This window comes from Papio anubis, chromosome 17, assembly GCF_008728515.1.
Source record: "Papio anubis isolate 15944 chromosome 17, Panubis1.0, whole genome shotgun sequence".
NCBI classification, from domain to species: domain Eukaryota; kingdom Metazoa; phylum Chordata; class Mammalia; order Primates; family Cercopithecidae; genus Papio; species Papio anubis.
Genome location: NC_044992.1, coordinates 42,928,304 through 42,949,578, shown reverse-complemented (window position 1 = coordinate 42,949,578; position 21,275 = coordinate 42,928,304). Strand labels below are relative to the sequence as shown.

General features: G+C 47.7%; 1 protein-coding gene and 1 pseudogene across 7 annotated transcripts in view; one reads left to right on the top strand and one right to left on the bottom strand.

Moving 5' to 3' along the window:
* KAT7 (lysine acetyltransferase 7) overlaps positions 1-3,206 on the top strand; it is a 40,793-nt gene extending 37,587 nt beyond the window's left edge. For all 6 annotated transcript variants that reach the window (XM_003912717.4, XM_003912716.5, XM_021928985.2 and 3 more), the window contains 3 exons: positions 119-265; positions 810-916; positions 1,510-3,206. In XM_003912717.4, coding sequence (XP_003912766.1) covers positions 119-265; positions 810-916; positions 1,510-1,611 — 356 coding nt within the window. In that variant the 3' untranslated portion in view covers positions 1,612-3,206. The remainder of the gene's footprint in view (positions 1-118; positions 266-809; positions 917-1,509) is intronic.
* A 16,161-nt stretch (positions 3,207-19,367) lies between these two features.
* On the bottom strand, positions 19,368-20,697 carry LOC101001151 (annotated as a pseudogene). The gene has a single exon (XR_162779.5). The product of XR_162779.5 is annotated as an L-lactate dehydrogenase B chain pseudogene (transcript).
* Positions 20,698-21,275: the final 578 nt, after the last annotated feature.

The following is a 21,275-nucleotide window of genomic DNA, read 5'->3' as shown; positions in this document are numbered from 1 at the left end:
TCCCTGGAATAAGAGGGGACTGTGCTTCTTAAACCTTCTTGCATGTTGGCACACTGTTTTTTGCTATTCGGGTAAGATCTAGTGCTGCTAGAAAAAGTCTGTATTTGTTCCCTGGCAGGTTATTTGCTTTCCAAAGTCGAAGAAAAAGTTGGCTCCCCAGAACGTCCACTCTCAGATCTGGGGCTTATAAGCTATCGCAGTTACTGGAAAGAAGTACTTCTCCGCTACCTGCATAATTTCCAAGGCAAAGAGATTTCTATCAAAGGTTGGTTTTTGACTCCTTGGAATGGTTGATTGTTGCCCAAGAAGTTAACTCTACTGGGTATTGTGTTTCCCCTAAATATGAGAAAGGAAGGCCAACTGAAAATGGACCACTGCAGAGACCCTCACTAAAGTTGCCTAGGAATCCAAAGCATTTGGCCCCTGGGAATGTTTATTAATTGGCTTCTCAAATCCAGAGTTGCTAACACTAATTCTTGTAAAAGTCAAGAAGAAAAACTTCAGGTCTTTTGGTTCATCTTTCTGAGAAAGACATCCCTGTGTATTTATGCAGGGGTGAAACAATTTAGTTTGGTCTATATTTGACCCTGATTTCTAAGGGACCAAGAATAGCTTCTTGCTGTAATATCCTTCTGTAGTTATTTGGACTGGTCAAATGAATACTTTGTAAACTCCTTCTAAACAGATTGGGTTGAGTACAGAAGATTCTGTCCATTTGGATTTCCTTTAAGGGAAAGTAGACCTTGGTTGGGGGCAAAGGGGTGGGAACCTGCACTTTGGTCAGGTTTTCAGTAGCTCTTCTGTTTCAGAAATCAGTCAGGAGACGGCTGTGAATCCTGTAGACATTGTCAGCACTCTACAAGCCCTTCAGATGCTCAAGTACTGGAAGGGAAAACACCTAGTTTTAAAGAGACAGGTAAGGTTTTCATCAGCAGGTTGCTCATTGTTGGATGTCCTTCAAGGCTTAGCAGAGCAAAGTAGGGGCCTTACGACTCAAGAGAACCTTCCCTTAAAGGAGTTTGACTACATGCGCCTTTTACTGGGTCTCGTTTCTGTAGCTGGCAGTGATGCCTGCATTGCCTTATCCGTATCAGAAGGTTTTGGTAAGCTCCTGTCTCAAATTTGGATGACACAAGTTAAGCAGCTCCAGTTAAGCAGCTTTATGTTGTACAGCACTTCTGTCATTTGATGATTTTCTTGCATGGGAGGAAATTGCCCATCTGTAGAGGAATCTTCACAAATGCTGTCTCAACTCATACTCACTTCTAATTTTTAAAATTGTTTCATACATACAATAAAGGTAGGTGAGCGATGATTTTCATTTCTCACTGAGGGTAAAGTAGGAAGAATGGATTAGGTAGAAAAGTCGTTTGTAAGTCAAAAGATAGTATTTTTTTATACCCTAATATGTTGTTAAACCTTTGGCAATTCCTTCTTGTTATTTTGGAATCTATGTAAAGGCATTTGAGTTGAAAATATATAATCCTTTTTCCCATTGTTCTCCCCTAGGACCTGATTGATGAGTGGATAGCCAAAGAGGCCAAAAGGTCCAACTCCAATAAAACCATGGATCCCAGCTGCTTAAAATGGACCCCTCCCAAGGGCACTTAAAGTGACCTGTCATTCCGAGCCAGCGAACCCCAGCAGTAGGAATCCGTACCCTAGGGATCTGTCTGTCATTTCTGTTGCTCTTGTGATTGGCAAGTACAGTATCCTTTGGGAAGGCCATCCCCCTCAGGACTGTTCTGGCTCCGACCTTTGTGTACACTGCAGACACTGGTTCTGAGGAACTGTTGTTTCGGCCTCAGTGAGGTTGCCTGGATGGGATCTGTATTAGACTTGAGTGCAGGTCTCTCAGCACTGACCCAAGGAGTTCTGTTATGGTACTGTACCTGTCCAGTCACTGGTTCTCTCCTCATGTCCTCTCGCCCCATGAGGTTGTGTTGTGTCTTCTAAGCGTGGTACTAGTGCTTGCCGCCTGGTCACCAGACCTCCAAATAATGGCTGCCACCACCAGGACCTTTCCAGTTACTCCTTATGTGTGTGTTCTATGGAGGGGCAGGGAAGAGGTGGCACTTGTGAGTGTGTGTGGATTGGCAGGGGATCCATTCACTTTGGGTTTCATCTTGCTTTAAATTTCTTTCCTTCATTTTGATTAAGAGACCTCTTTTTGATCTGTATTGGGCTTACCAGAGCCAAATACTTCTGAAGAGTTTCCCAGGGACTAGTCTTGGTAATAGCATATAATTGATCTGAATGAGATGGAGAGAAGAATGAAGAAGTGGTAGTTCTGGGTTTGATTTGAGTTCACCTGTGGGCAGTGGGCAGTGTCTTGGTGAAAGGGAGCGGATACTACTTTTTGCCTCACCGTGAAGTACCCACTAGTAAATATTTCCTTCTCTCTTTACTCCCAGTCCCTTTTTACGTTTGCAGGTGCCAAAGTAATGTCCACTTCTCCCTTTCATGCTGCATGTTAACTGATTAATTATACTGCAGAAATCTTTTCACCTCCACTAGTCTGATACAGTACATCTTTACTTCTGTATACATTGCACTGATTCTGTCTCAATGCCCTGGGAGAAGTTGAAAATGATTGAAAGTGACTTTCATATCTCAGCTCATGACTCAGCAAGGCAGAATGGCCACCCCTGCCAAGGTTTGCTTCTCTTTTCAACAGTGCCTCACCCTCCCTCTAGGATTAAAGTGCTTCTGCCCTTCCACAAACTCCTCCTCCATTTCCTTTTTGGGATTTGTCACCGTCCTTCTATTCTCTGGTCTTCTATTTTTGGTGTTGTTCAAGTGAAGGAAGAGATGTTCCCTCTAATTTCTCTGTAGCCCATTATAACCTGCTATCTTGGGGCAACTTTTGATGTATGACATGTCACCCTTCCCAACGTGGTCTCCTCCAACATGCTGTCTTCATGTGGAGCCCTCACCACAATCCCTGACTCCGGTCATTTGTGCCTTTCTCTTGTCATCTCTGTACACTACTTATATTCACTGTGGGTTGGGGGAGCTAATTTTAAGCATGTTCAGTGGCAGCTCCCCTCCAGTTTCAGTGTCACTGTTAAAATTTATCCAAAATCAACTTCACTAGGGGTTTTCTTAAGGGGTAAAGGCCTTTTACAGAAGCTAAACCCTTCCCCACATGTGGTAGAATGTGCTCTTCTATATCTACTCCTCAATAAAGCATGTTCTCTGCTCAAGTCTGTTTTATCTGGGGGCTCTCATTTATATATGAAAATGATGCACACAATCTGCTACTCATAGTAAACGCACTTAGGATTTGCTTTGCCTAGCAGTACACTGTTGAGGGATGTGGTTTGTGGCTATGGAATGTTTTTCCCTGTGATGCAGGCTGTCTATAAAGATCGAGGGAGTGCTCACTCTGAACTTATCTAGATGGTGGCACAAATTTGATCTGCCTCACTTTGGTTCCAGCTAATCAGTATACATAGCAATGATTAGTCAGTATTACCCATTCTTTCACTAAGTGCCATTTTTCACTGATTTTAGGGGCAAAGGAACCAATAGGAAGTTAGGATATATGGGGGTACAGTTGATGCCTGTGGGAGATGGGAACAGATATCCCTTCTCATTTCCAGGTTCATTCACCAGTATTGAGCAATGTCACATCTAATTATTGACTCCCAGGTTGAAATGATTATTTTTGAAAATAGCTGCATTTTCCTGTAAGATATACCCAGCACAGGAAAAGGGTGGCTGAGCACTTACCTCTGTATGGTGGAAAGGAGGAGGCTGGGAATTGTATGTGCTGGAATGGTTTTGCTCACTGTGGCCAGTAGTGGTGAGAACCCATACAGTTGAAGTTTTTTGCACAGTCCTGATCCCAAGCCTCCACTCGCTTTGCCGTCCCACTTTACTCACTGAAAAATAAAAGAATTTATTATCTCATTTAAACCCCCACAAGTGTGGGAACAGACTTCCCTTGGCAATTTTGAGTAAGACTATCCCATTTCACTCCCTCTTTTTTTTTTTTTTTTTTGAGTCAGAGTCTGGCTGTGTCACCCAGGTTGGAGTGCAGTGGCCGATCTCGACTCACTGTAACCTCCGCCTGCCGGGTTCAAGTGGTTCTCCTGTCTCAGCCTTCCGAGTAGCTGGGATTACAGGTGCATGCCACCATGCCCAGCTAATTTTTATATTTTTAGTAGATACAGGGTTTCATCATGTTGGCCGGGCTGGTCTCGAACTCCTGACTTCAGGTGATGGCCTCCCAAAATGCTGGGATTACAGCTTTGAGCCACTGCACCCAGCTTTTAACTCCCTCTTATCTGCATAACAGAAGCTTAGCTGCTTAAGCTCCTTTATTAGAAGAGCAAAAGTCTGAAATTATTACTGAAACCTGCTCAATGGAAGTACCTACTCTTATTTCTGGAGGAAGAGAGCTGTAGCATGGGCTGGTTGCTTCCCACATGGTTGTCACCGTACCTTCATACTGCCTCATTTGACCCTCATACTAGCTCTGTGCAGTAGATGTGTACACTGGTTTGCCAAAGGAGACCTGGAATCCAAGGTGGAAGTAAGCAGCGAATCCAGAAACTTCAATTCAGGTCTGTCTACCTTGATAGCCCGCACCCTCCCCTCTACCGTTTGCTTCCACAACTTTTTTTGATTCCTTAATGATGAATCCTCCTCTCCCTTCTAGTTGGATTTCTTTGTTATAGGCACCCATGTTTCTAATGGCTTCCATTACAAGGATAATAATGAAACTGGTGAAAACTTTCAAGCAAAGGGATTGATTTTCTTTTTACGTTTTTTTCTTCTTATTATTTTTTTAATTATTAACCAACTCAACTCATTACAGTAAAAAGGACTGATTTTTAAGCCAGCCATGATAGCTCTGTAATAGTCTGTAATCTCAGCACTTTGGGAGGCCAAAGTGGGCAGATTCCTTGAGCCCAGGAATTCGAGACTAGCCTGGGCAGCATGATGAAATCCCAGCTCTACAAAAAACAGAAAAATTAGACGTGGGCATGTGCCTGTAGTCCCAGCTACTCGGGAGGCTGAGGCATGAGAATCGCGTGAACCCAGGAGGTAGAGGTTGCAGTGAGTTGAGATGATGCCACTGCACTCCAGCCTGGGTGACAGAATGAGACCCTGTCTCAAAAAAACAAAAAACAGAATTGATTGATGTTAGTTGGCTTTACAAGCAGCAACTTTGGGGGGCTACAGAGCTAAACCAGGAAGCAAAAGATGTACCTCATGGTGGCATTGTTTCTGATTTAGGGTAGGAAGCATTGTCCCCTTACTTCTGTGGTTTTCTTCATTCCTCACCACAGCACAGTAAGGTGGATATTATAGCCCTCTGCCAGATGAAAAATTGAGGCTCATAGCGGTCTTGCTGCTGTGTTAGAGCAACAGAATGAGACAGCCTTGCTTCCCTGAGTCCAAATCCCATACTTTTGGCATTGTTACCATGAGGTCTGGTCATCTGATGCTTCCATGCTATTTTCCCATTTCTTATCTGGGGATAATGAGTCATATTAAGTAATTTTTTTTGGTTTTGTTTTCAAGATGGTGTCTCGCTCTGTCACCCAGGCTGAAGTGCAGTGGCATGATCTTGTCTCATTGCAACCTCTGCCTCCCGGGTTCAAGCAATTCTCCTGCCTCAGCCTCCCAAGTAGCAGGGATTACAGGCGCCCACCATCTCGCCTGGCTAATTTTTGTGTTTTTACTAGAGACAAGGTTTTGCCATGTTGGCCGGGCTGGTCTCGAACTCCTGACCTCAGGTGATCCACTCACAGCCTCCCAAAGTGCTAGGATTACAGGCAGGAGCCACCATGCCCAGCCAAGTAAGTTTTAACAGTGTGGTATAACCTTTAAATGACAAGGTGATGCTTTTGACTTGTCCTCTACTTTGATTTGTCCTGATTTGTCCCTATAGTTCTGAGTGGGTCAAAACAAAGTCTCAGGGGCTACACCAGGATCAAGCAGCACAGCTCGGCCATGATCCTTTTACCACTTTTTTCTTCTGTCCTGTGAGACTCTGATTAAAGCACTGGATTTTTAAAAATCACCCTTGTAAATACACACAAATTTGTCTATAGTTGAGGAAATTGTGCCTTTGAAGTCCATTCTTGGACGTGGAGTTAGGAAACCTTGGTTTGAGAAGAAGCCCCAGTGAGACAGCAGGAATCCTCTTACCACACAACCCCTCAGCTAGTTCTTAGTGTGCTCAGGCTCAAATAACCAATCCCATCAAGTGAAATGAATGGCAGCAGGGAGAAGGCCTGGCTCACTGAGGCTCTCAGCATTAATTTCCTCTACCTCATGTGTCTCACAGGTGCACATATGTACAGCATATCAAGGTATTGAATGTCATGAGAATAAAATATGAAAACTGCTTTGCTGAGTGATAGTATGTGATGTGTGCTAGGACTTCTAGAAGCCACCCTTTGCTGTTCGTTGGGATCATGGAATCGGACCTCAACTGGTTTTGCCTCAGCACTTTCTTCCACAAAATTATGTGTGACTGCCTCCTCCAGACTGTTTCCTGCTGATAGGGTCAGTTTAATAGCCTTCTTCCTGTGTGGTATCTGCAACAAAATCCCAATGAATGTCACTAAGAAGGAAACAAAGGATTGCCCAGCAATGAGAAATGTCCCTGGTGCCAAAACATCAGTTTGCCCCTAACTTCTTGTGCAATACCTTTAAGTCCAGGTCATGTTGTTACCATTTGGGGGTTTGGGGATTTGTTTACTTGTGCCCAAGAGTGGAGAAAATAACCTGTGCGATTGCACAACTCTGGCTCCATGGTTCCTCACAAATGTTCCATGTGAGATATAAACATCTTTATCCTCGACAAGTCATGTTCGTTCCAAGAAACCCGTCTTTGTTCTTAATTGGGCATTTGTTTCTGGAAACAGCTTACCGTACATTCAATTCCAAAGTTATCAGAAACCTACACTCTTATCTCACAAATTTAGAGGTATGGTAGATCATCTCCAAAGATGGCCACCAGCAATTGCTCTCATCCTCTGTTCACGTGCTACTTCCAATAAGGTCTATTTTTTTCCTCAGTGTGGGCTGAACTTGTGACTTGTTTTGACTAATAGGATGTTATGGAAGTGATATTTTGGTAGCTTCCACTTTTGTTCTTGAAAATGCGCTGACATGTTTTCAAAAGAGAAGCTTGGGCTAAATTACTGAATGGTGAGAGACGATGCATAGGAGAACCAAGGTGCTCTAGTCACACACAACTAAAAGCCCAGACTTGTGTCTCTTGAAGGTTTCAACCCCGCCAGACTCCCAGCTGAATGCACCCTCATGAGTGGCCCTTGCTGATACCACATGACACTAAAGACATCTAGCTGAGCCCTGTTAACCCAGAGAATTGTGAGAATACTGTTTTAACCACACGTTTTGGAATGGTTTGATACATGGCAATCGAGAAGTGAAACAAGGGGACTTTGGAAACTGAAGGGCTGGAATTCAGTTTGCCCTGTAGGTTGATTGGAAGCCAGATGTGCCTAGAGGAAGGCGGCTACCACCTTGTGCAATTCCAAGGGACACTGTTTATATTCGGTGTAAATGGCAGCCTCAGACAGTTCACCTCGTTTGGTTATTTATCGTGTCAGCTGTCAGTCAAATTGCTTCTGAGGTAACTGGCTGGCCTTGGAATTCTTAGCCACCTCCTTAAGTGGATCAGGAAAACTGAAGAATATCCTTCTATATGTATGTATGTATATATGTATTGATTGATTGACTGATTTATGAGACAGGATCTCTTTCTGTCACCCAGGCTGGAGTGCAGTAGTACAATCACAGCTCACTGCAGCCTCGCCTTCCCAGGCTCCAGCGATTCTCCCATCTCAACCTCCAGAGTAGTTGAGACCACAGGCATGCACTACCATGCCTGGCTAACTTTTTGTATTTTCAGTAGAGACGAGGTTTCACAATGTTGCCCAGGCTGGTTTCAAGCGGAGCTCAAGCAATCAGCCTGCCTTGGCCTCCCAAAGTGTTGGGATTACAGGCATGAGCCACTGCGCCCAGCCTTCTTCTGCTGTCAAGATACTGCTCATCACTTGCGTGCTCCAGAATTCATGTGGCTTCTCATTGCTCAGTGGATTAAGTTCATGTTTATCCTGGCTTTCAAGTCTTTCTGTAAGCTGACTCAACCTACACGTAGCTTTCATCATTCCCTTACACATAACCTCAACGTGCAACAGGATTAGTCTATTATTCCCTTTCTTGTATTTACTGAGGAAGCCTCCACTTCAACGTTCCATGAAGTGTGTTCCACTGAATACCAAAGTATAGGCAAAAAGTTCTGTGGTCAAATAAATTTGGAAAACACCGAGTGTTTCCAAAGTTAGTATCAGGCCAGTCATGGTGGCTCACACCTGTAAGCCCAGCACTTTGGGAAGCTGAGGTGGGAGGATCACTTGAGCCCAGGAGTTTGAGACCAGCCTGGGCAACATAGGGAGACCCAATCTCTACAAAAAAATTAGCTGGGCGTGGTGGTGTGCACCTGTAGTGCCAGCTACTCGGGAGGCTGAGGTAGGAGGATCACCTGAGCCCAAGAAGTCAAGGCTGTGGTCATCTGAGATCCCACCAGTGTGCTCCAGCGTGGGTGACAGAGCAAGACCCTGTCTCAAAAAATAAAAAAATAAAGATAATACCAGTATGTTCCTTGACTTCAAGATTTCCCAAAACCTTCAGTGGGCTAATGGGCATTGGGGTTTTCCAAGAAGACACAGGATATAACATTTCCTAAAATGATTTGATCTGGAAGGAGCCTCTTGGACTGGTGTCCTGGGGTAGGGCTTTTGGAAATGTTTCCCACCCAAATAGGCCCCTAATTCTGCCTGAGACTTGTCTGAACTATCATGACATAGACCAAGCGTGAGGGTTGATGCATGTGAAGTCAAGCCACCATAGCCCAAATCCTGACCGTCATTTCCTTTGTAACTTGAAGCAAGTGGCTTATCCCACGTTGGCAGAATGGGGATAAAATTGTGGAAAATTCGCTTGCAGTACCTGCCATATATTCATTCATGTAGTCAGTAAACAAGTTCTGTTGTGCCCACCAACTAAGGTGGGAATTAGTTGAGTCTGGGGAACCAGTGGTAACCCCTGTCTGAAAAAGGGCCTTTATCCTGGGAGCTGAAAGATGAGTTAGTGGGGTGGGGGCAATATGGAGTAGAGGGACTGGGGCAGTGTCCAGATCCCAGAGCAGGCCAGCATTTGGTGTGTGTGTCTGAGAGAGCCTGGTGATGATTGTGACAACCCAGAGGAGAGGGACTAGAGAGCACAGGGCCCTGTAGGTTTCTGTAAGAATGTCAAGTGTATGCTAGGACACTGTTGGACTGTGGCCAACAAGGGATGGACTCGATCCTATTTCTCATTTTAAAAGGTCACGCTCCAGTGGACAAAGGCTGGGGGTAGCTGGCTGGCTTGAGGGTGGAAAGCAAGGAGGTCTGCCAGGAGGCTGCTGCCCTCCAAGACAAGGGAGGAAGGTGGCTGCTACCAACAGTGACAAAGAAGTAGGTGGACTCCAGATAGATTGTGGAATGTTCAACAGCTAGGGGATAATGAGTTAGGTTTGAAGAATTGAGGGGAACTCCCAGGTTTATAGCTGGGTGCGTGGAGGTGCCGTTTGTAGAGATGGGGAAGATGGTGAGGAGTAGTTTTGGGGCAGTGGATCAGCAGTTCAGTGTATGGACAGGCCGAGTTTGAGAACTGTGGGACGTATTCAGGAAGTAGCAGCTCTACTGTTTATTTCAGTTACTTGTATTAAGTTTGGCTCCTAGAGACAGACTCCTCGAGGACTCCTCCATCACAATGCTCTCCAGGGACCTCTCGTGCCAAGCACTTTTGTTGGCGCTGAGGACACAAAGATAGTAAGATGCGGTCTGTGTTCTTCAGAAACCCTGTTTTGCAGGGGAGGTAAATCATTAATTACAACATCAACATTGTAACATAGAGGAAGTGCTGAATGAAAGAACTTGTCAGGCATTTCGGGAATGCCAAGGAGGGAATGGACGAGTGTTTCCTGGGCTGGAAAACCTTTACAGAGAAATGGATCTTGGCAAAGAATTCATTCACCAGGATGGAAAGAATGGTATGTGCAGAAGCCAGAAGCAGGAGTGAACGTGGTGAGCTTGAGAAAGATAGGACTGGGGAGCGGAAGGCGGGATTTGCATCCGTTAGTACATCTTGGCTCTCCTATAATACTGTGAGGTCTTCAAGGGCAAATTCCAATCTCACACTTCATTCATATCCCCGGTCCCATCTGAGTTCCTAGTGAAATGCTGGCACATAGGTGAAACTGCTGAGTTCACTTTTTTCTTCAAACACAAGAATGAGGTTTTCAGCCCTCTTTACTGGTGCTTTGAGTTGGGTTATTGCAGTGAACCACCTCTTGGCACCTCACTGGTGGCTGGGTGGGGTGGAGTAGGCACTGGGGATGCCTGGTGGGTTAGGAGGTTAGGAGTGGGTGAGATGGGAAGTACATTAACTGGAAAATTCTGCAGCAGTGTCAGAGTTCCAAGGAGGAGGCTTGCACTGGCCCCCACTCCCATATTCATTGCTGGACATGATAGTAAGGTGTGAAGATGGAGAAAACGGGACCCTGAGGTTTATTCGGGGCTCACAGTGAACATTCAGTCTTGGGAGAGAGAGTACCTCACTACAGGTTAAGTGCAAGGACTCTTCCTGCCTGTGCTGGTACCATTTGGCCTCCTCCTTGCAGCCGCCTTTGTTGTCACTAAAGCCTTTTCTGGCACCCACAGGAGGGTCCAGCCTTCTATACCAGCACGCCTGCTTCCCCTCCTTTTTTTTTTTTTTTTTTTTTTTTGAGACAGAGTCTCGCTCTGTTGTCCAGGCTGGAGTGCAGTGGCGTGATCTTGGCTCACAATAACCTCTGCTTCCTGGGTTCAAACGATTCTTCTGCCTCAGCCTGCCAAGTAGCTGGAACTACAGGTGCGTGCCACCATGCTGGCTAATTTTTATATATTTAGTAGAGACGGGGTTTCACTATGCTGGCCAGGCAGGTCTCAAACTCCTGACCTCATGATCTGCCTGCCTCAGCCTCCCAAAGTGCTAGGATTACAGGTGTGAGCCACCATGCCTGGCCCCCTCGTTTTAAACATAGCCCAGCTCCCAGCTCCCCTCTACCCGCCTGCAAAGAATCAAACACCCAGAAAAACTCCTAACCTGTTTTCTTTTTTTTTTTTTTTTGGAGAAAGGGACACAGAAGCTAAATGCTTTGTAGCCTAGTGGATTAATGAGCCTCTTTTACTGCTGGACCCACACACAATTCCCAGTGCATTCCTTGGTTGAGCCCCGCCATATTTAGAACCTAGGTTTGCCTCCAGGATTTCATGCTGGCTCATGCGCTGCTTTCTAAGGGGTCTTCTGTGTCCCACCTCCCTATAAACTGCTAGTGCAGGGACAGTTGCCTCCTCAGTTTGGGGCTCCCTGAGGTTGGGAACTGTTTTGCTCTTCTAAGGTGCTCAAGAATGAGACTGTGTCTTAACCATAAGACAGTTAGTTGAAGAGTCACCTTATACAAGACAATTGATGAATAACCTGGAACCCTGTTCTCTGAGTCAGGAGACATGCATTTGAGCCCTTGAGATCGTGTCTGTGAGTAGGGAGAGGGTATTTTCTTTCAGGCTTGGGTTTCAGAGGACCCTAAAGGGAAGAAAGACCCCTTGTTTTCAAATCCCTTCCATTCCAAAATGCCTGCAATACCTTCCCATCCTGTCATGGTCTCTTTCCTGTTTCTGTCATCCTTACCTGGGTCCCAAGCCTGTTTTCCCACCTGGGGGCAGGACCGGGGCTGTTCGGTATTTCTCTGCGATTCTGTGAAAGGGCTCTTGGCCTCTTGACATATCAGTGAGGCCACTGAAAAGTCTACAGAGCCCAGGCCATTCCTGCCCTTTGCACCAGAGAAGGAGCCGTTCACTGGTCACTCATTTATTGAGTGCCTACTGTGTGCTAAGCACAGGCTACAGAGTGTGCGAGTCTCCTCACTGCTGTGCAGTGAGATGCCAGCTCTGAGTGTGAGGGAGGGCAGAGTCAATGCAGCTTGCAACGGCGAACACTGCATTTATGCAGGACTGCTGCCTGACACCGAGAGTCCAGGAAGAAACCCAGTGGGTTCAGTGTGGGCCTTGTGTGAAGTGCCAGCGATGAGGACAGGAGACACAGAGAAGAGAGTTGGCCTGCCGGCTTGTCAGCTGTGACATCCAGGTAGAAAGAAGCGGCAGCACGTCCTCTGGGAAGTCTGCGGTGGGGGCTTTTACTCTGAACCTTGGGCCTCATCCTCTCTGCCTGGGGAGAGTTTGGTGTATGAACCATGGTTAGTGGGGGGGTCTTGTCTGGCTCCTCCACCCTTGGAAGTCTTCCCTAGTCACATTGAAGGCCTTCATCTTCCGAACCCCTCTCTCCTGTCTGAAGATATCTAGGGCAATGGAATTGCAGGCTCATCTGTCATATCTTCCATTATTCAGTTGCTAATGCCTCCAGAGCATGGATGGAGCCCACCCTCAGTTATCCTCTTTAAAGGTGGGGAAGGCTATCCAAGAGTCCTGGGAACATGGCAGCTGACATGAACTAGGAAGCAGGAGACACAGTTTAGTCCTGGCTCTGTTATCAGCTCACTGTGTGACTTTGGGCCAGTAGCTTCCCATCTCTGAAAAATGATGACTGACTCCTAATATTCCTGCCCACACCATGCATGGAGGAACGTTCATCTCTATTTGTTATCGAGGTGACTTCCACGGCTCTTGAATGGAATGAGTCGAGCAGGTGTTCTACCAGGGGTGCTAGGGAGGGGAGGGGTCCAGAAGTCTGCAGCTCCAGTGGAAGAGGTTAGGCACTAGGGAAGGCAGACGGGAGCTCAATATCTGTGACCCGCTGGGGCACCCACTGCCTGTCCTCTTGTGCCCACTCACTTGAGCCGTGACCTTTCCCCAACCTGATTGATTTACCTACTTTCATGCCTGGTCCCCTGGAACCATTTGGGGCTGTGGCCTCTGCTAGAAGGTGTGAGCTGAAAACTGCTTATGGTGTTATTCCTCCCAGAGTGATCTGCACTTACTTACAGTTGTTGAAGGCAGAAAATCTCTGAAGACTAAAGGCGTGACCCTCTAATGATCAATGATTAGTGTAACGATCAGTGATTAGAGCTTTGCAAACAGTGAGGGAATAGGGGATGTTCCAAGGTCTGGAAAACTAGGCTTCAGTCCCCATGGTTTCAGCTGGCCCTGAGGGGCAGGGGTGGGGGCAGGGCAGAGTGTGCCTGGGTGTGGCATGGGTGGGGAGGGTGCAGCTTCTGGGCCAAAGCGATTTCAGTCTTGGATCATCAAAAAGACCACCTCCTTGCACTCGACTGCCTCCCCTGGGGGCCTCCCCATGATGGCTTGTGGGGAGCCTGTCTGTCTAGCTGCCCAACCCCCACCTTGGAGACTGGCAGCAAAGTGTATGGCCATTTTTTCATGATGCCCTTGCAACCACCAGCAGCCCTCCTCTACCTTCTGTGGACAGACTTCTCTTGCCCAGGAGGCCCTGGAACGTGTGTTCCACCTGATACGCTGGCGGTGGGAGAGAGAAGTGGTAGAGAAGAGAGAGGCAGCAGAGGTGGACTGTCTTGGGAACCAGGTAATGGCAGGGCCAGGGCCAGGGCTGGGGTCTTGCAGATGCAATCATTTCTCCGGCATCCCGAGAGGTGAGGAAACACCATGGACTGATTGATTTATTCACTGGTTCATTCACTGATTCCTTCCTCCTGCTCCTCCATTCTCCCTCTGCTCTCCCTTCACAGACACCTAGTGGTGCTTCTAACAGGTAGAAACTGCTGGGAACTGGAGATACAGAGGCGACAGCAGATCTGATGCCTGCCTGTTGGGGGGCCTCCAGTCTGGGGACACCAGCCAGCCATGTGACCCAGCAAGACAGTGTAATGCAGTATGCCAGGAACAGGGTCACACCAGGCAATGGCGACAAGCTCTGTCTGTGTAGGGCAGGCGGTCAGGGAAGGAGAACTGGTTAGGATGGGGCTGGGAGTCAGGTCAGTGAGGCAGGCCTGAAGGATGCGGTGAGTCGTGTTAGGGGACTGGACTTGGTCCTGAGAGCACTGAGGGAGTGGAGGGTACAAGTTGGTTTCTTTTCTTTTTTTTGTTTTTTGAGACAGAGTCTCGCTCTTGCTGCCCAGGCTGGAGTGCAGTGGCTCGATCTCGGCTAACTGCAACCTCCGCCTCCTGGGTTCAAGCAATTCTCCTGTCTCAGCCTCCCGAGTAGCTGGGATTACAGGCACCCGCCACCACGCCCAGCTAATTTTTATATTTTTCGTAGAGACAGGGTTTCACCACGTTGGCCAGGCTGGTCTCGAACTCCTGACCTCAGGTGATCCACCTGCCTCAGCCTCCCAAAATGCTGGGATTACAGGTGTGAACCACCACACCCACCCGGCCGGTTGGTTTATTTTCTTTTGATTTTGTTTTTCCCTTTTCGCTGAAAGATTTAAGCAGAGTAGTGGCTTCTCAGATTTGTACTTTTTTTTTTTTTTTTTTTTTTGAGACAGTCTTCCTCTGTCACCCGGGCTGGACTTGACTCACTGCACCTCCTGCCTCCTGGGTTCAAGTGATTCTCCAGCCTCAGCTTTCGAAGTAGCTGGGACCACAGGCACCTGCCACTACACCGGGCTAATGTTTGCATTTTTAGTTGTATTTTGTATTTTTAGTCGCCATGTTGGCCAGGCTGATCTCGAACTCCTGACCTCAAGTGATCTGGCTGCCTTGGGCTCCCAAAGTGCTGTAATTACAGGCGTGAGCTACTGCCTGGCCCAGATACGCACTTTTAAGATCATCTGGGTGCCAGGATTTGAAGATTTAATCACTTCTTATCTCTAGTGGTTGACTTTTTTTTTTTTTCCCCCTCTAATTCCAGGCTTTAGACCTAAAGTAATTTTGAAATGCTGGTAGAACTAGATCCATCATTGTCTGTTCCTATCCCTGCAGCCACTCCTTAGGACCACCCCTCTAAGGAAACAACCAGAAAGCCTAGCATGGACAAACCATACTGGCCCCACCTCTGCACAGCAATGCCAGCCTGGCCTGCCTCTGGCCAGAGCATCTCCCCTCACCCACCTGGTTTGTTTGTGCTGAGGACAACTCAACCCTCCCCAGGGGCATGTTGAGGGCAGGTTTGGGCAATACTTACCTTTTTTTCTCCTTGGCTGGATCAGAGGTCTTCTGCATTTTACAGATGGAGAAACTGAGATGTAAGGAGGTTAAGTGACTTGTCCAAGGTCACACAGAAAGAGGCCGAGCCAAGATTCAAAGTCTCACTTCACAGTACTGGTTCTGCTCTATCTTGGGAAGTGTCTCCAGCATAGATGAGGAGAGGGCAGCCAGTGAAATTATGATGGGTCCCCAGGAGGCAAGGCAGGACTGCTTCCCTCCTTATCCCCACTCTAACGCCCACTCACCTCTCTTCCCCAGGCACTTCCCCCATTGCCCCAGATTTCCCTTGCCTTAGAGCCTGGGCCTCCTGGAAGGAAATGGCATGTGGTCTGGGGGTGGAGGCTGTTACGCTGGGCAAAGACATTTTAATCCCTGAGCTGATGGGGCGGGCGTCCTGAACCAAGAACTGTGGATTGACATTCTCATTCTTCCATTAGCTTCTGTGACCTTGGCCAAAGCCTTTTCCCTCTCTGACCTTAACCTGAACTTCTGAACTGGGGCTTGCTCAGTTCTGCTGAAAGGGAGAGTTGCTTCCTAGTTGAGAGAGTGACAGTGGGTTACATTCATTAGACTGTCTTCACATGTCTGTATCCCCAGTTCCTGGCACTGAGCCTGGCACACATAGGATCCCAGCACACGTGGGACACAGAATGCTGAATGAGGAGTCCTTTCTCTGAGAGTCTGGGAATAGGGAAGAGGCTGGAGTCCCCTTTTCCAGGAAAGCTAAAGATAGACAAACAGAGCCCTAGAGTAATGCAAGCTGCCTGCCAGGACGCTGGGAGCTGGGCTTGCATCAGAGGCTCTTTCTTCCATCCCCAGTTTCCCTAGGGGTAGCGCTGGAGCTCCTGGAACCAGCAGGGACCTGGCTAGGGACAATATAAACCCTCTTGCCTCTCACAACTTGTGTTGTCGTACCTTTCAGGATCAGGAACGGATTGTTTTCTAAGCCTTGGATTAATTCACTCACTTCCTATCTGCTTCCCTCACATCCCACCATGACATCAGTGGCTGGGGCAGCTATCTTGAGCTGGAGTTGCCCAGCCTGGCCAATAACTGGAAAAGTCTCTTTGGAGATTTGGACCCATTTCTGAAAACCACTTTGCCTTGGTAAGAGGCAGCCTTCAGGTGCAAGCTGGAGAGAATGGTCACTTATGAATTCCATAGGACTGACCTTTCTCCCCCACTGGGTTTCTGTGCCTGGCGGGGAGCATTCGGAGACATTGGTTCCCATTCACTCTGAAAGGACTCCTACCCCCACCCAGAGCCTTCCATATCCATTTAACCCAAATCCCCAACTCCAGGGATGATTACAGGTTGGGGGAGCCCCGAGAGCAAGGGAGGCAAGTGATGCGATCGTGCCCCATTCTTGTCACCTTTTTTTTTTTTTTTTTTTTGAGGCAGGGTCTTGCTCTGTTGCCCAGGTTGGAGTGGAGAGGCACAAGCACGACTCACTGCAGCCTCAACTTCCCGGGCTCCAGTGATCCTCCCACCTCAGTCTTGAGTAGCTGGGGCCACAGACGTGCATCACCATGACTAGCAAATTTTGTTTATGTTTTGTAGAGATGGGGGTCTTTCTGTGTTGCCCAGGCTGATCTTGAACTCCTGGCCTCCAGCAGTCCTCCTGCCTCAGCCTCCCAAAGTGCTGGGATTATAGGCATGAGACTCCACAGCCAGCCGTCACTTAAATTATGCTTAGCATCCCACAGTGTTTGTAAGTTCTTCCTGACTTCTAACCCAGTCTCTCCTCCCATATTCCAAGTCCTGTATTTTAGGAAGCAGAGGGATGTGATAGTAAAGGAGAGTGAAAGGAGAATAAGGATTAGACCCAGCTGCAGGATGAGGTGCTTTTGGGAGACGGTCAAGCAGCGCTAGTTGAAGTTTTTAATGTTTCTCATGGGGCTGCATAGATGAGGCCACATCACCCAGCAAGGCTTCTGTCTCTAGACCAGGTACCCTGATGTTTGGCACTGACTCTATAAAGCATGGCAATGCTGGAGAAAAGCTTTGGGGGGTCACTTCCCTCCTCCGTTTTGCAGGTGAGGAAACTGATGTCTGGAAAGCAGCAGGCGTCAGTGGAGACACTCCTAGCCCTGCTGCCTTCTCACTGCACACGCTTCCAGATTCAGACAAACCAGAAAGGAAACCCACCATGCAGGACTGTCCATGCGGTGGCTCTTCCTGTGGCCCCATTTCTAAGCGCTTCCAAGGACCTCACCATAGTCCAGGACCACAAGCCAAGGCTACCCCAGTGTCCTTACCATCCTGGGAATGGGAGGAGCCAGGCCCAGCTCTGTCCTGTCTGCCCCCCGGAAGCCTTCCCTGAGCGCTGGCCTCTTATTTACCCGTCTTTGTCTCTGGCTTGTTGGTCCCTGTCTTGTCTGATTAGGGAACCCCTGAGGTCAGAATCTTTGTCTCCCCAATCAGATTGTCAGGCAGGAGTTGGGGGCAGATGCAGGGTCATTTCTACATGTGAGACCAAATAGTGGTCCTGTTTAAGTTGATCCCCTTGAAAGAAAATTCTGGAAAAGCTCCTCAGATGCACAGATACACAGAATCAGACCTTGGGCAAAGTGTGTAGTTGTACTTTTGAAGCTGTGCAACCTTGGACAAAATACTTCACTTCTCTGTGCCTCGGTTTCCTTATCTGTGAAGTGGGGGTGGTCATGTATCGATACCTTCCCCGTGAGGTTGATGGGAGGATTGAGTTAATATAAAGCATTTCAGACAGTGCCAGTTTCTTACACGTACACACACACACACACTTCGGAGGTCTGCCAGGCCAGGGCTCATAGCCTTGAATCTACCCATGGTAGAGAGACAACCTGCCTTGCAGGCTACCTGCTCTCCCCGCAGCCATGCAGGGGATCTGTCTCTCTACTGCCAATTATCCCCTGCCCTGGTCAGAGCTTCTCCCCAAAGGTACCTCCAAGGCCACAGTTATCCAGGTCTCTGCTTTGGGGCAGAGTTCCACTTCACCATCACCTGCCACAGTGCACACAGACAGCTCCATCAGGAGAAGCAGGGCGAGGCAAGGCAGCATGGTGAGCCTGCACTGTCCCGGAACCCTCTGGGAGTCCCTCTCAGCCTGAAGACGCCTCTTGCAGGCTTTGGTTCGCTCTTTGGCTCCTTGAGTGTAGATAGGGGAAACTTCCCCTGTTTTCTGGTCCTTCCAGCTGTTCCTGCTTCTTTCCTTCAGCTTAACTGACCCCCAGGCCAGTTTCTGTGACTCCCCTCCCTCCCTGGCTGGACAGGCCAGTGATATTAAGGAGCTGCTCAGGAGGAGGGATCAGACCTCTTCACTGCCACCCCCTAACATTTGATTCCAGGGCTTAACACTCTGATGCAACACCTGCCTCGCCTATGGCTGTTTCCCTGGTGGCAGGTGCACAGTGGGGCAGTGTGTGGGACCTGGAGCTTGCAGCTTCCAGGCTGGAAACCCTGAGGGGACCTTCTCATCTTAGGAATAAAGGGAGGGGGCCATATGCCTTCTCTCTTCCTAGTGCTCTGCTCCCCTGTGCAGAGAAGCCTCTCCCTGGAAATTAGCAGTGTCCCCTTTCTGTCTCTTCCTGTCTTTGAGCCCCCTCCTCTCCAGCATTCTCCTCCATCAATAGTCCCTGTGTGACTAAGAACTAGAGTAAGAACACATGTCTTGCTCTAAGAGAAATAACAGTGCTTAAAGAAATGAGGCTCCTCACAAATGGGAATTGGGATTTGCCAGAAAAATGGCCGCAGGTTTCAAGCATCATTGGCTCTGATCTTTCCCCTGTTGTCAAAGTGATCTCTCTAAATCCCTAAACTGACTTGCCTCTCCTGCTCACCACCTTCCAGTGTCTCCCCACTGCCCTCGAGTGAATTCAAGCTCCCTAGCGTGGAGTTCATGGTCCTTCATTTAGTTCTTCCCTCTCACCTATCCACCCAGATCCATTCATCCATCTATCCACTCATTGGTCTAGAACAAGGGCTCTGTGGTCACAGAGGCCTGGATTCCAAATAGCTGTGTGACCTTAGGCACATTACTTAACTCTTCTCGAGAATCCTTGTCTGTAAAACAGGATTAATAATAGCACTTGTTTCCAAAGTTTGAGGATGAAATGAGAGAATGCCCTGGAGCACTTAGCACAATGCGTGATGGTCAATATTTACCACCTGCTGACCTTTTTTTTTTTTCACACTACAATAGTTAATTTTATTTGTTCAAGAGCTCATACTGCAAGCATTAAACAAAGCATAGGCTTTGATTCTGTGAGCCCAAATTCACATATTGAAGAAGATCAAAGCAAACTGCGATCCATGTACACGGATGAAAACTAAAGGCTCAGAGTTAATAACATTGTAGTTTTTAAATTTCTACATCCTAGAGCCCAGTAGTCACAGGTCTTTTAGGTCCTTCTGGATGTCTCACAGGGTATCTGCACTTTTCTTGAGCTGAGCAACTTCATCATCCTTTAGCTTCTGGTTGATAACGCTGGTTAATTCTCGGGCATTGAGGATACACGGAAGGCTCAGGAAGACTTCATTCTCGATGCCATACATCCCCTTTACCATTGTTGACACGGGATGAATCCTGGATAGATTTTTCAACATGGATTCAATAAGATCAGCCACACTTAATCCAGTAGCCCAGTTGGTGTATCCTTTTAGCTTGATGACTTCATAGGCACTTTCAACCACCATCTTATGCACTTCCTTCCAATTTTCACTATTAATGTCAGTTCCCATTTCTGGATTCAATTCCTGGAGAGAAACACCTGCCACATTCATGCCACTCCACACAGCCACACTTGAGTCGCCATGTTCCCCCAAAATCCATCCATGGCAGCTGCTGGGATGAATGCCAAGTTTTTCAGCCACAAGGTAGCGAAATCTAGCAGAATCCAGATTACATCCACTTCCAATCACGCAGTGTTTGGGTAATCCACTTAGTTTCCAGGTAACATATGTAAGAATGTCCACTGGGTTGGAAACCACAATTATGATGCAATCAGGACTGTACTTGATGATCTGAGGAATAATAAATTTGAAGACATTAACATTTCTCTGCACCAGATTGAGCCGACTCTCCCCTTCTTGCTGACGGACTCCTGCAGTTACCACTACAGTCTTAGAATTGGCAGTCACAGAATAATCTTTATCTGCCACAATTTTAGCGTCTGAAGAAATAAGCTCCCATGCTGCAGATCCATCATTTCTCCTTTAAGCTTATCTTCCAAAACATCCACAAGAGCAAGTTCATCAGCCAGAGACTTTCCCAGAATGCTGATAGCACACGCCATACCAGCTTGTCCAGCACCCACTACAGTGATCTTATTGTTTGGGACTGTTGCCTCTTCTTCCATAACTGGTGCAGTGAGTTTTTCCTTAAGAATTGCCATTTTGCACAGGAGAGAGAAGGCTCTGGAGACCTCTGTAACAGCTATGCGGGGAAAACAATGTCAGCTGCCTTTTTTTTGTTTTTGTTTTTGAGATGGAGTGTGGCTCTGTTGCCCAGACTGGAGTGGAGTGGTGCGATCTCGGCTCACTGCAGCCTCTGCCTCCTGGGTTCAAGCAGTCCTCCTGCCTCAGCCCCTGAGTAGCTGGGATTACAGGCCCCCGCCACCACGCCCAGTTAATTTTTGTATTTTAGTAGAGACAGGGTTTCATCATATTGGTCAGACTGGTCTTGAACTCACGACCTCAAGTGATCTGCCTGCCTTGGCCTCCCAAAGTGCTGGGATTACAGGCATGAGCACCCGGCTTGACCATTATTACTGTTACTGTTATCGGCATTGGGTGAGGCAGTGGGCTGTAGAAGATGAGTAAGACACTGATCCTATAGCATCTCACAGTTCAGGCACGGAGACCTCTGGTTGGCAGACAAGCTACGTTTGGTTTGACATGTGCCAGCATAGCGGTGGGAGCAAGGGAAAGGCACGTCCTCCTTCCCAGTGAACCACTACCCCTGTCCCAGGACAGGCTGTTGCCTCTGCTGGACCTCCCTTTCCCCCTGGTGAACTCCCATTCATTCTTAAACATCCAGCTTAATATTCACCTCTTACATAGAATTCTTCTCTCTCTATTCCTGTC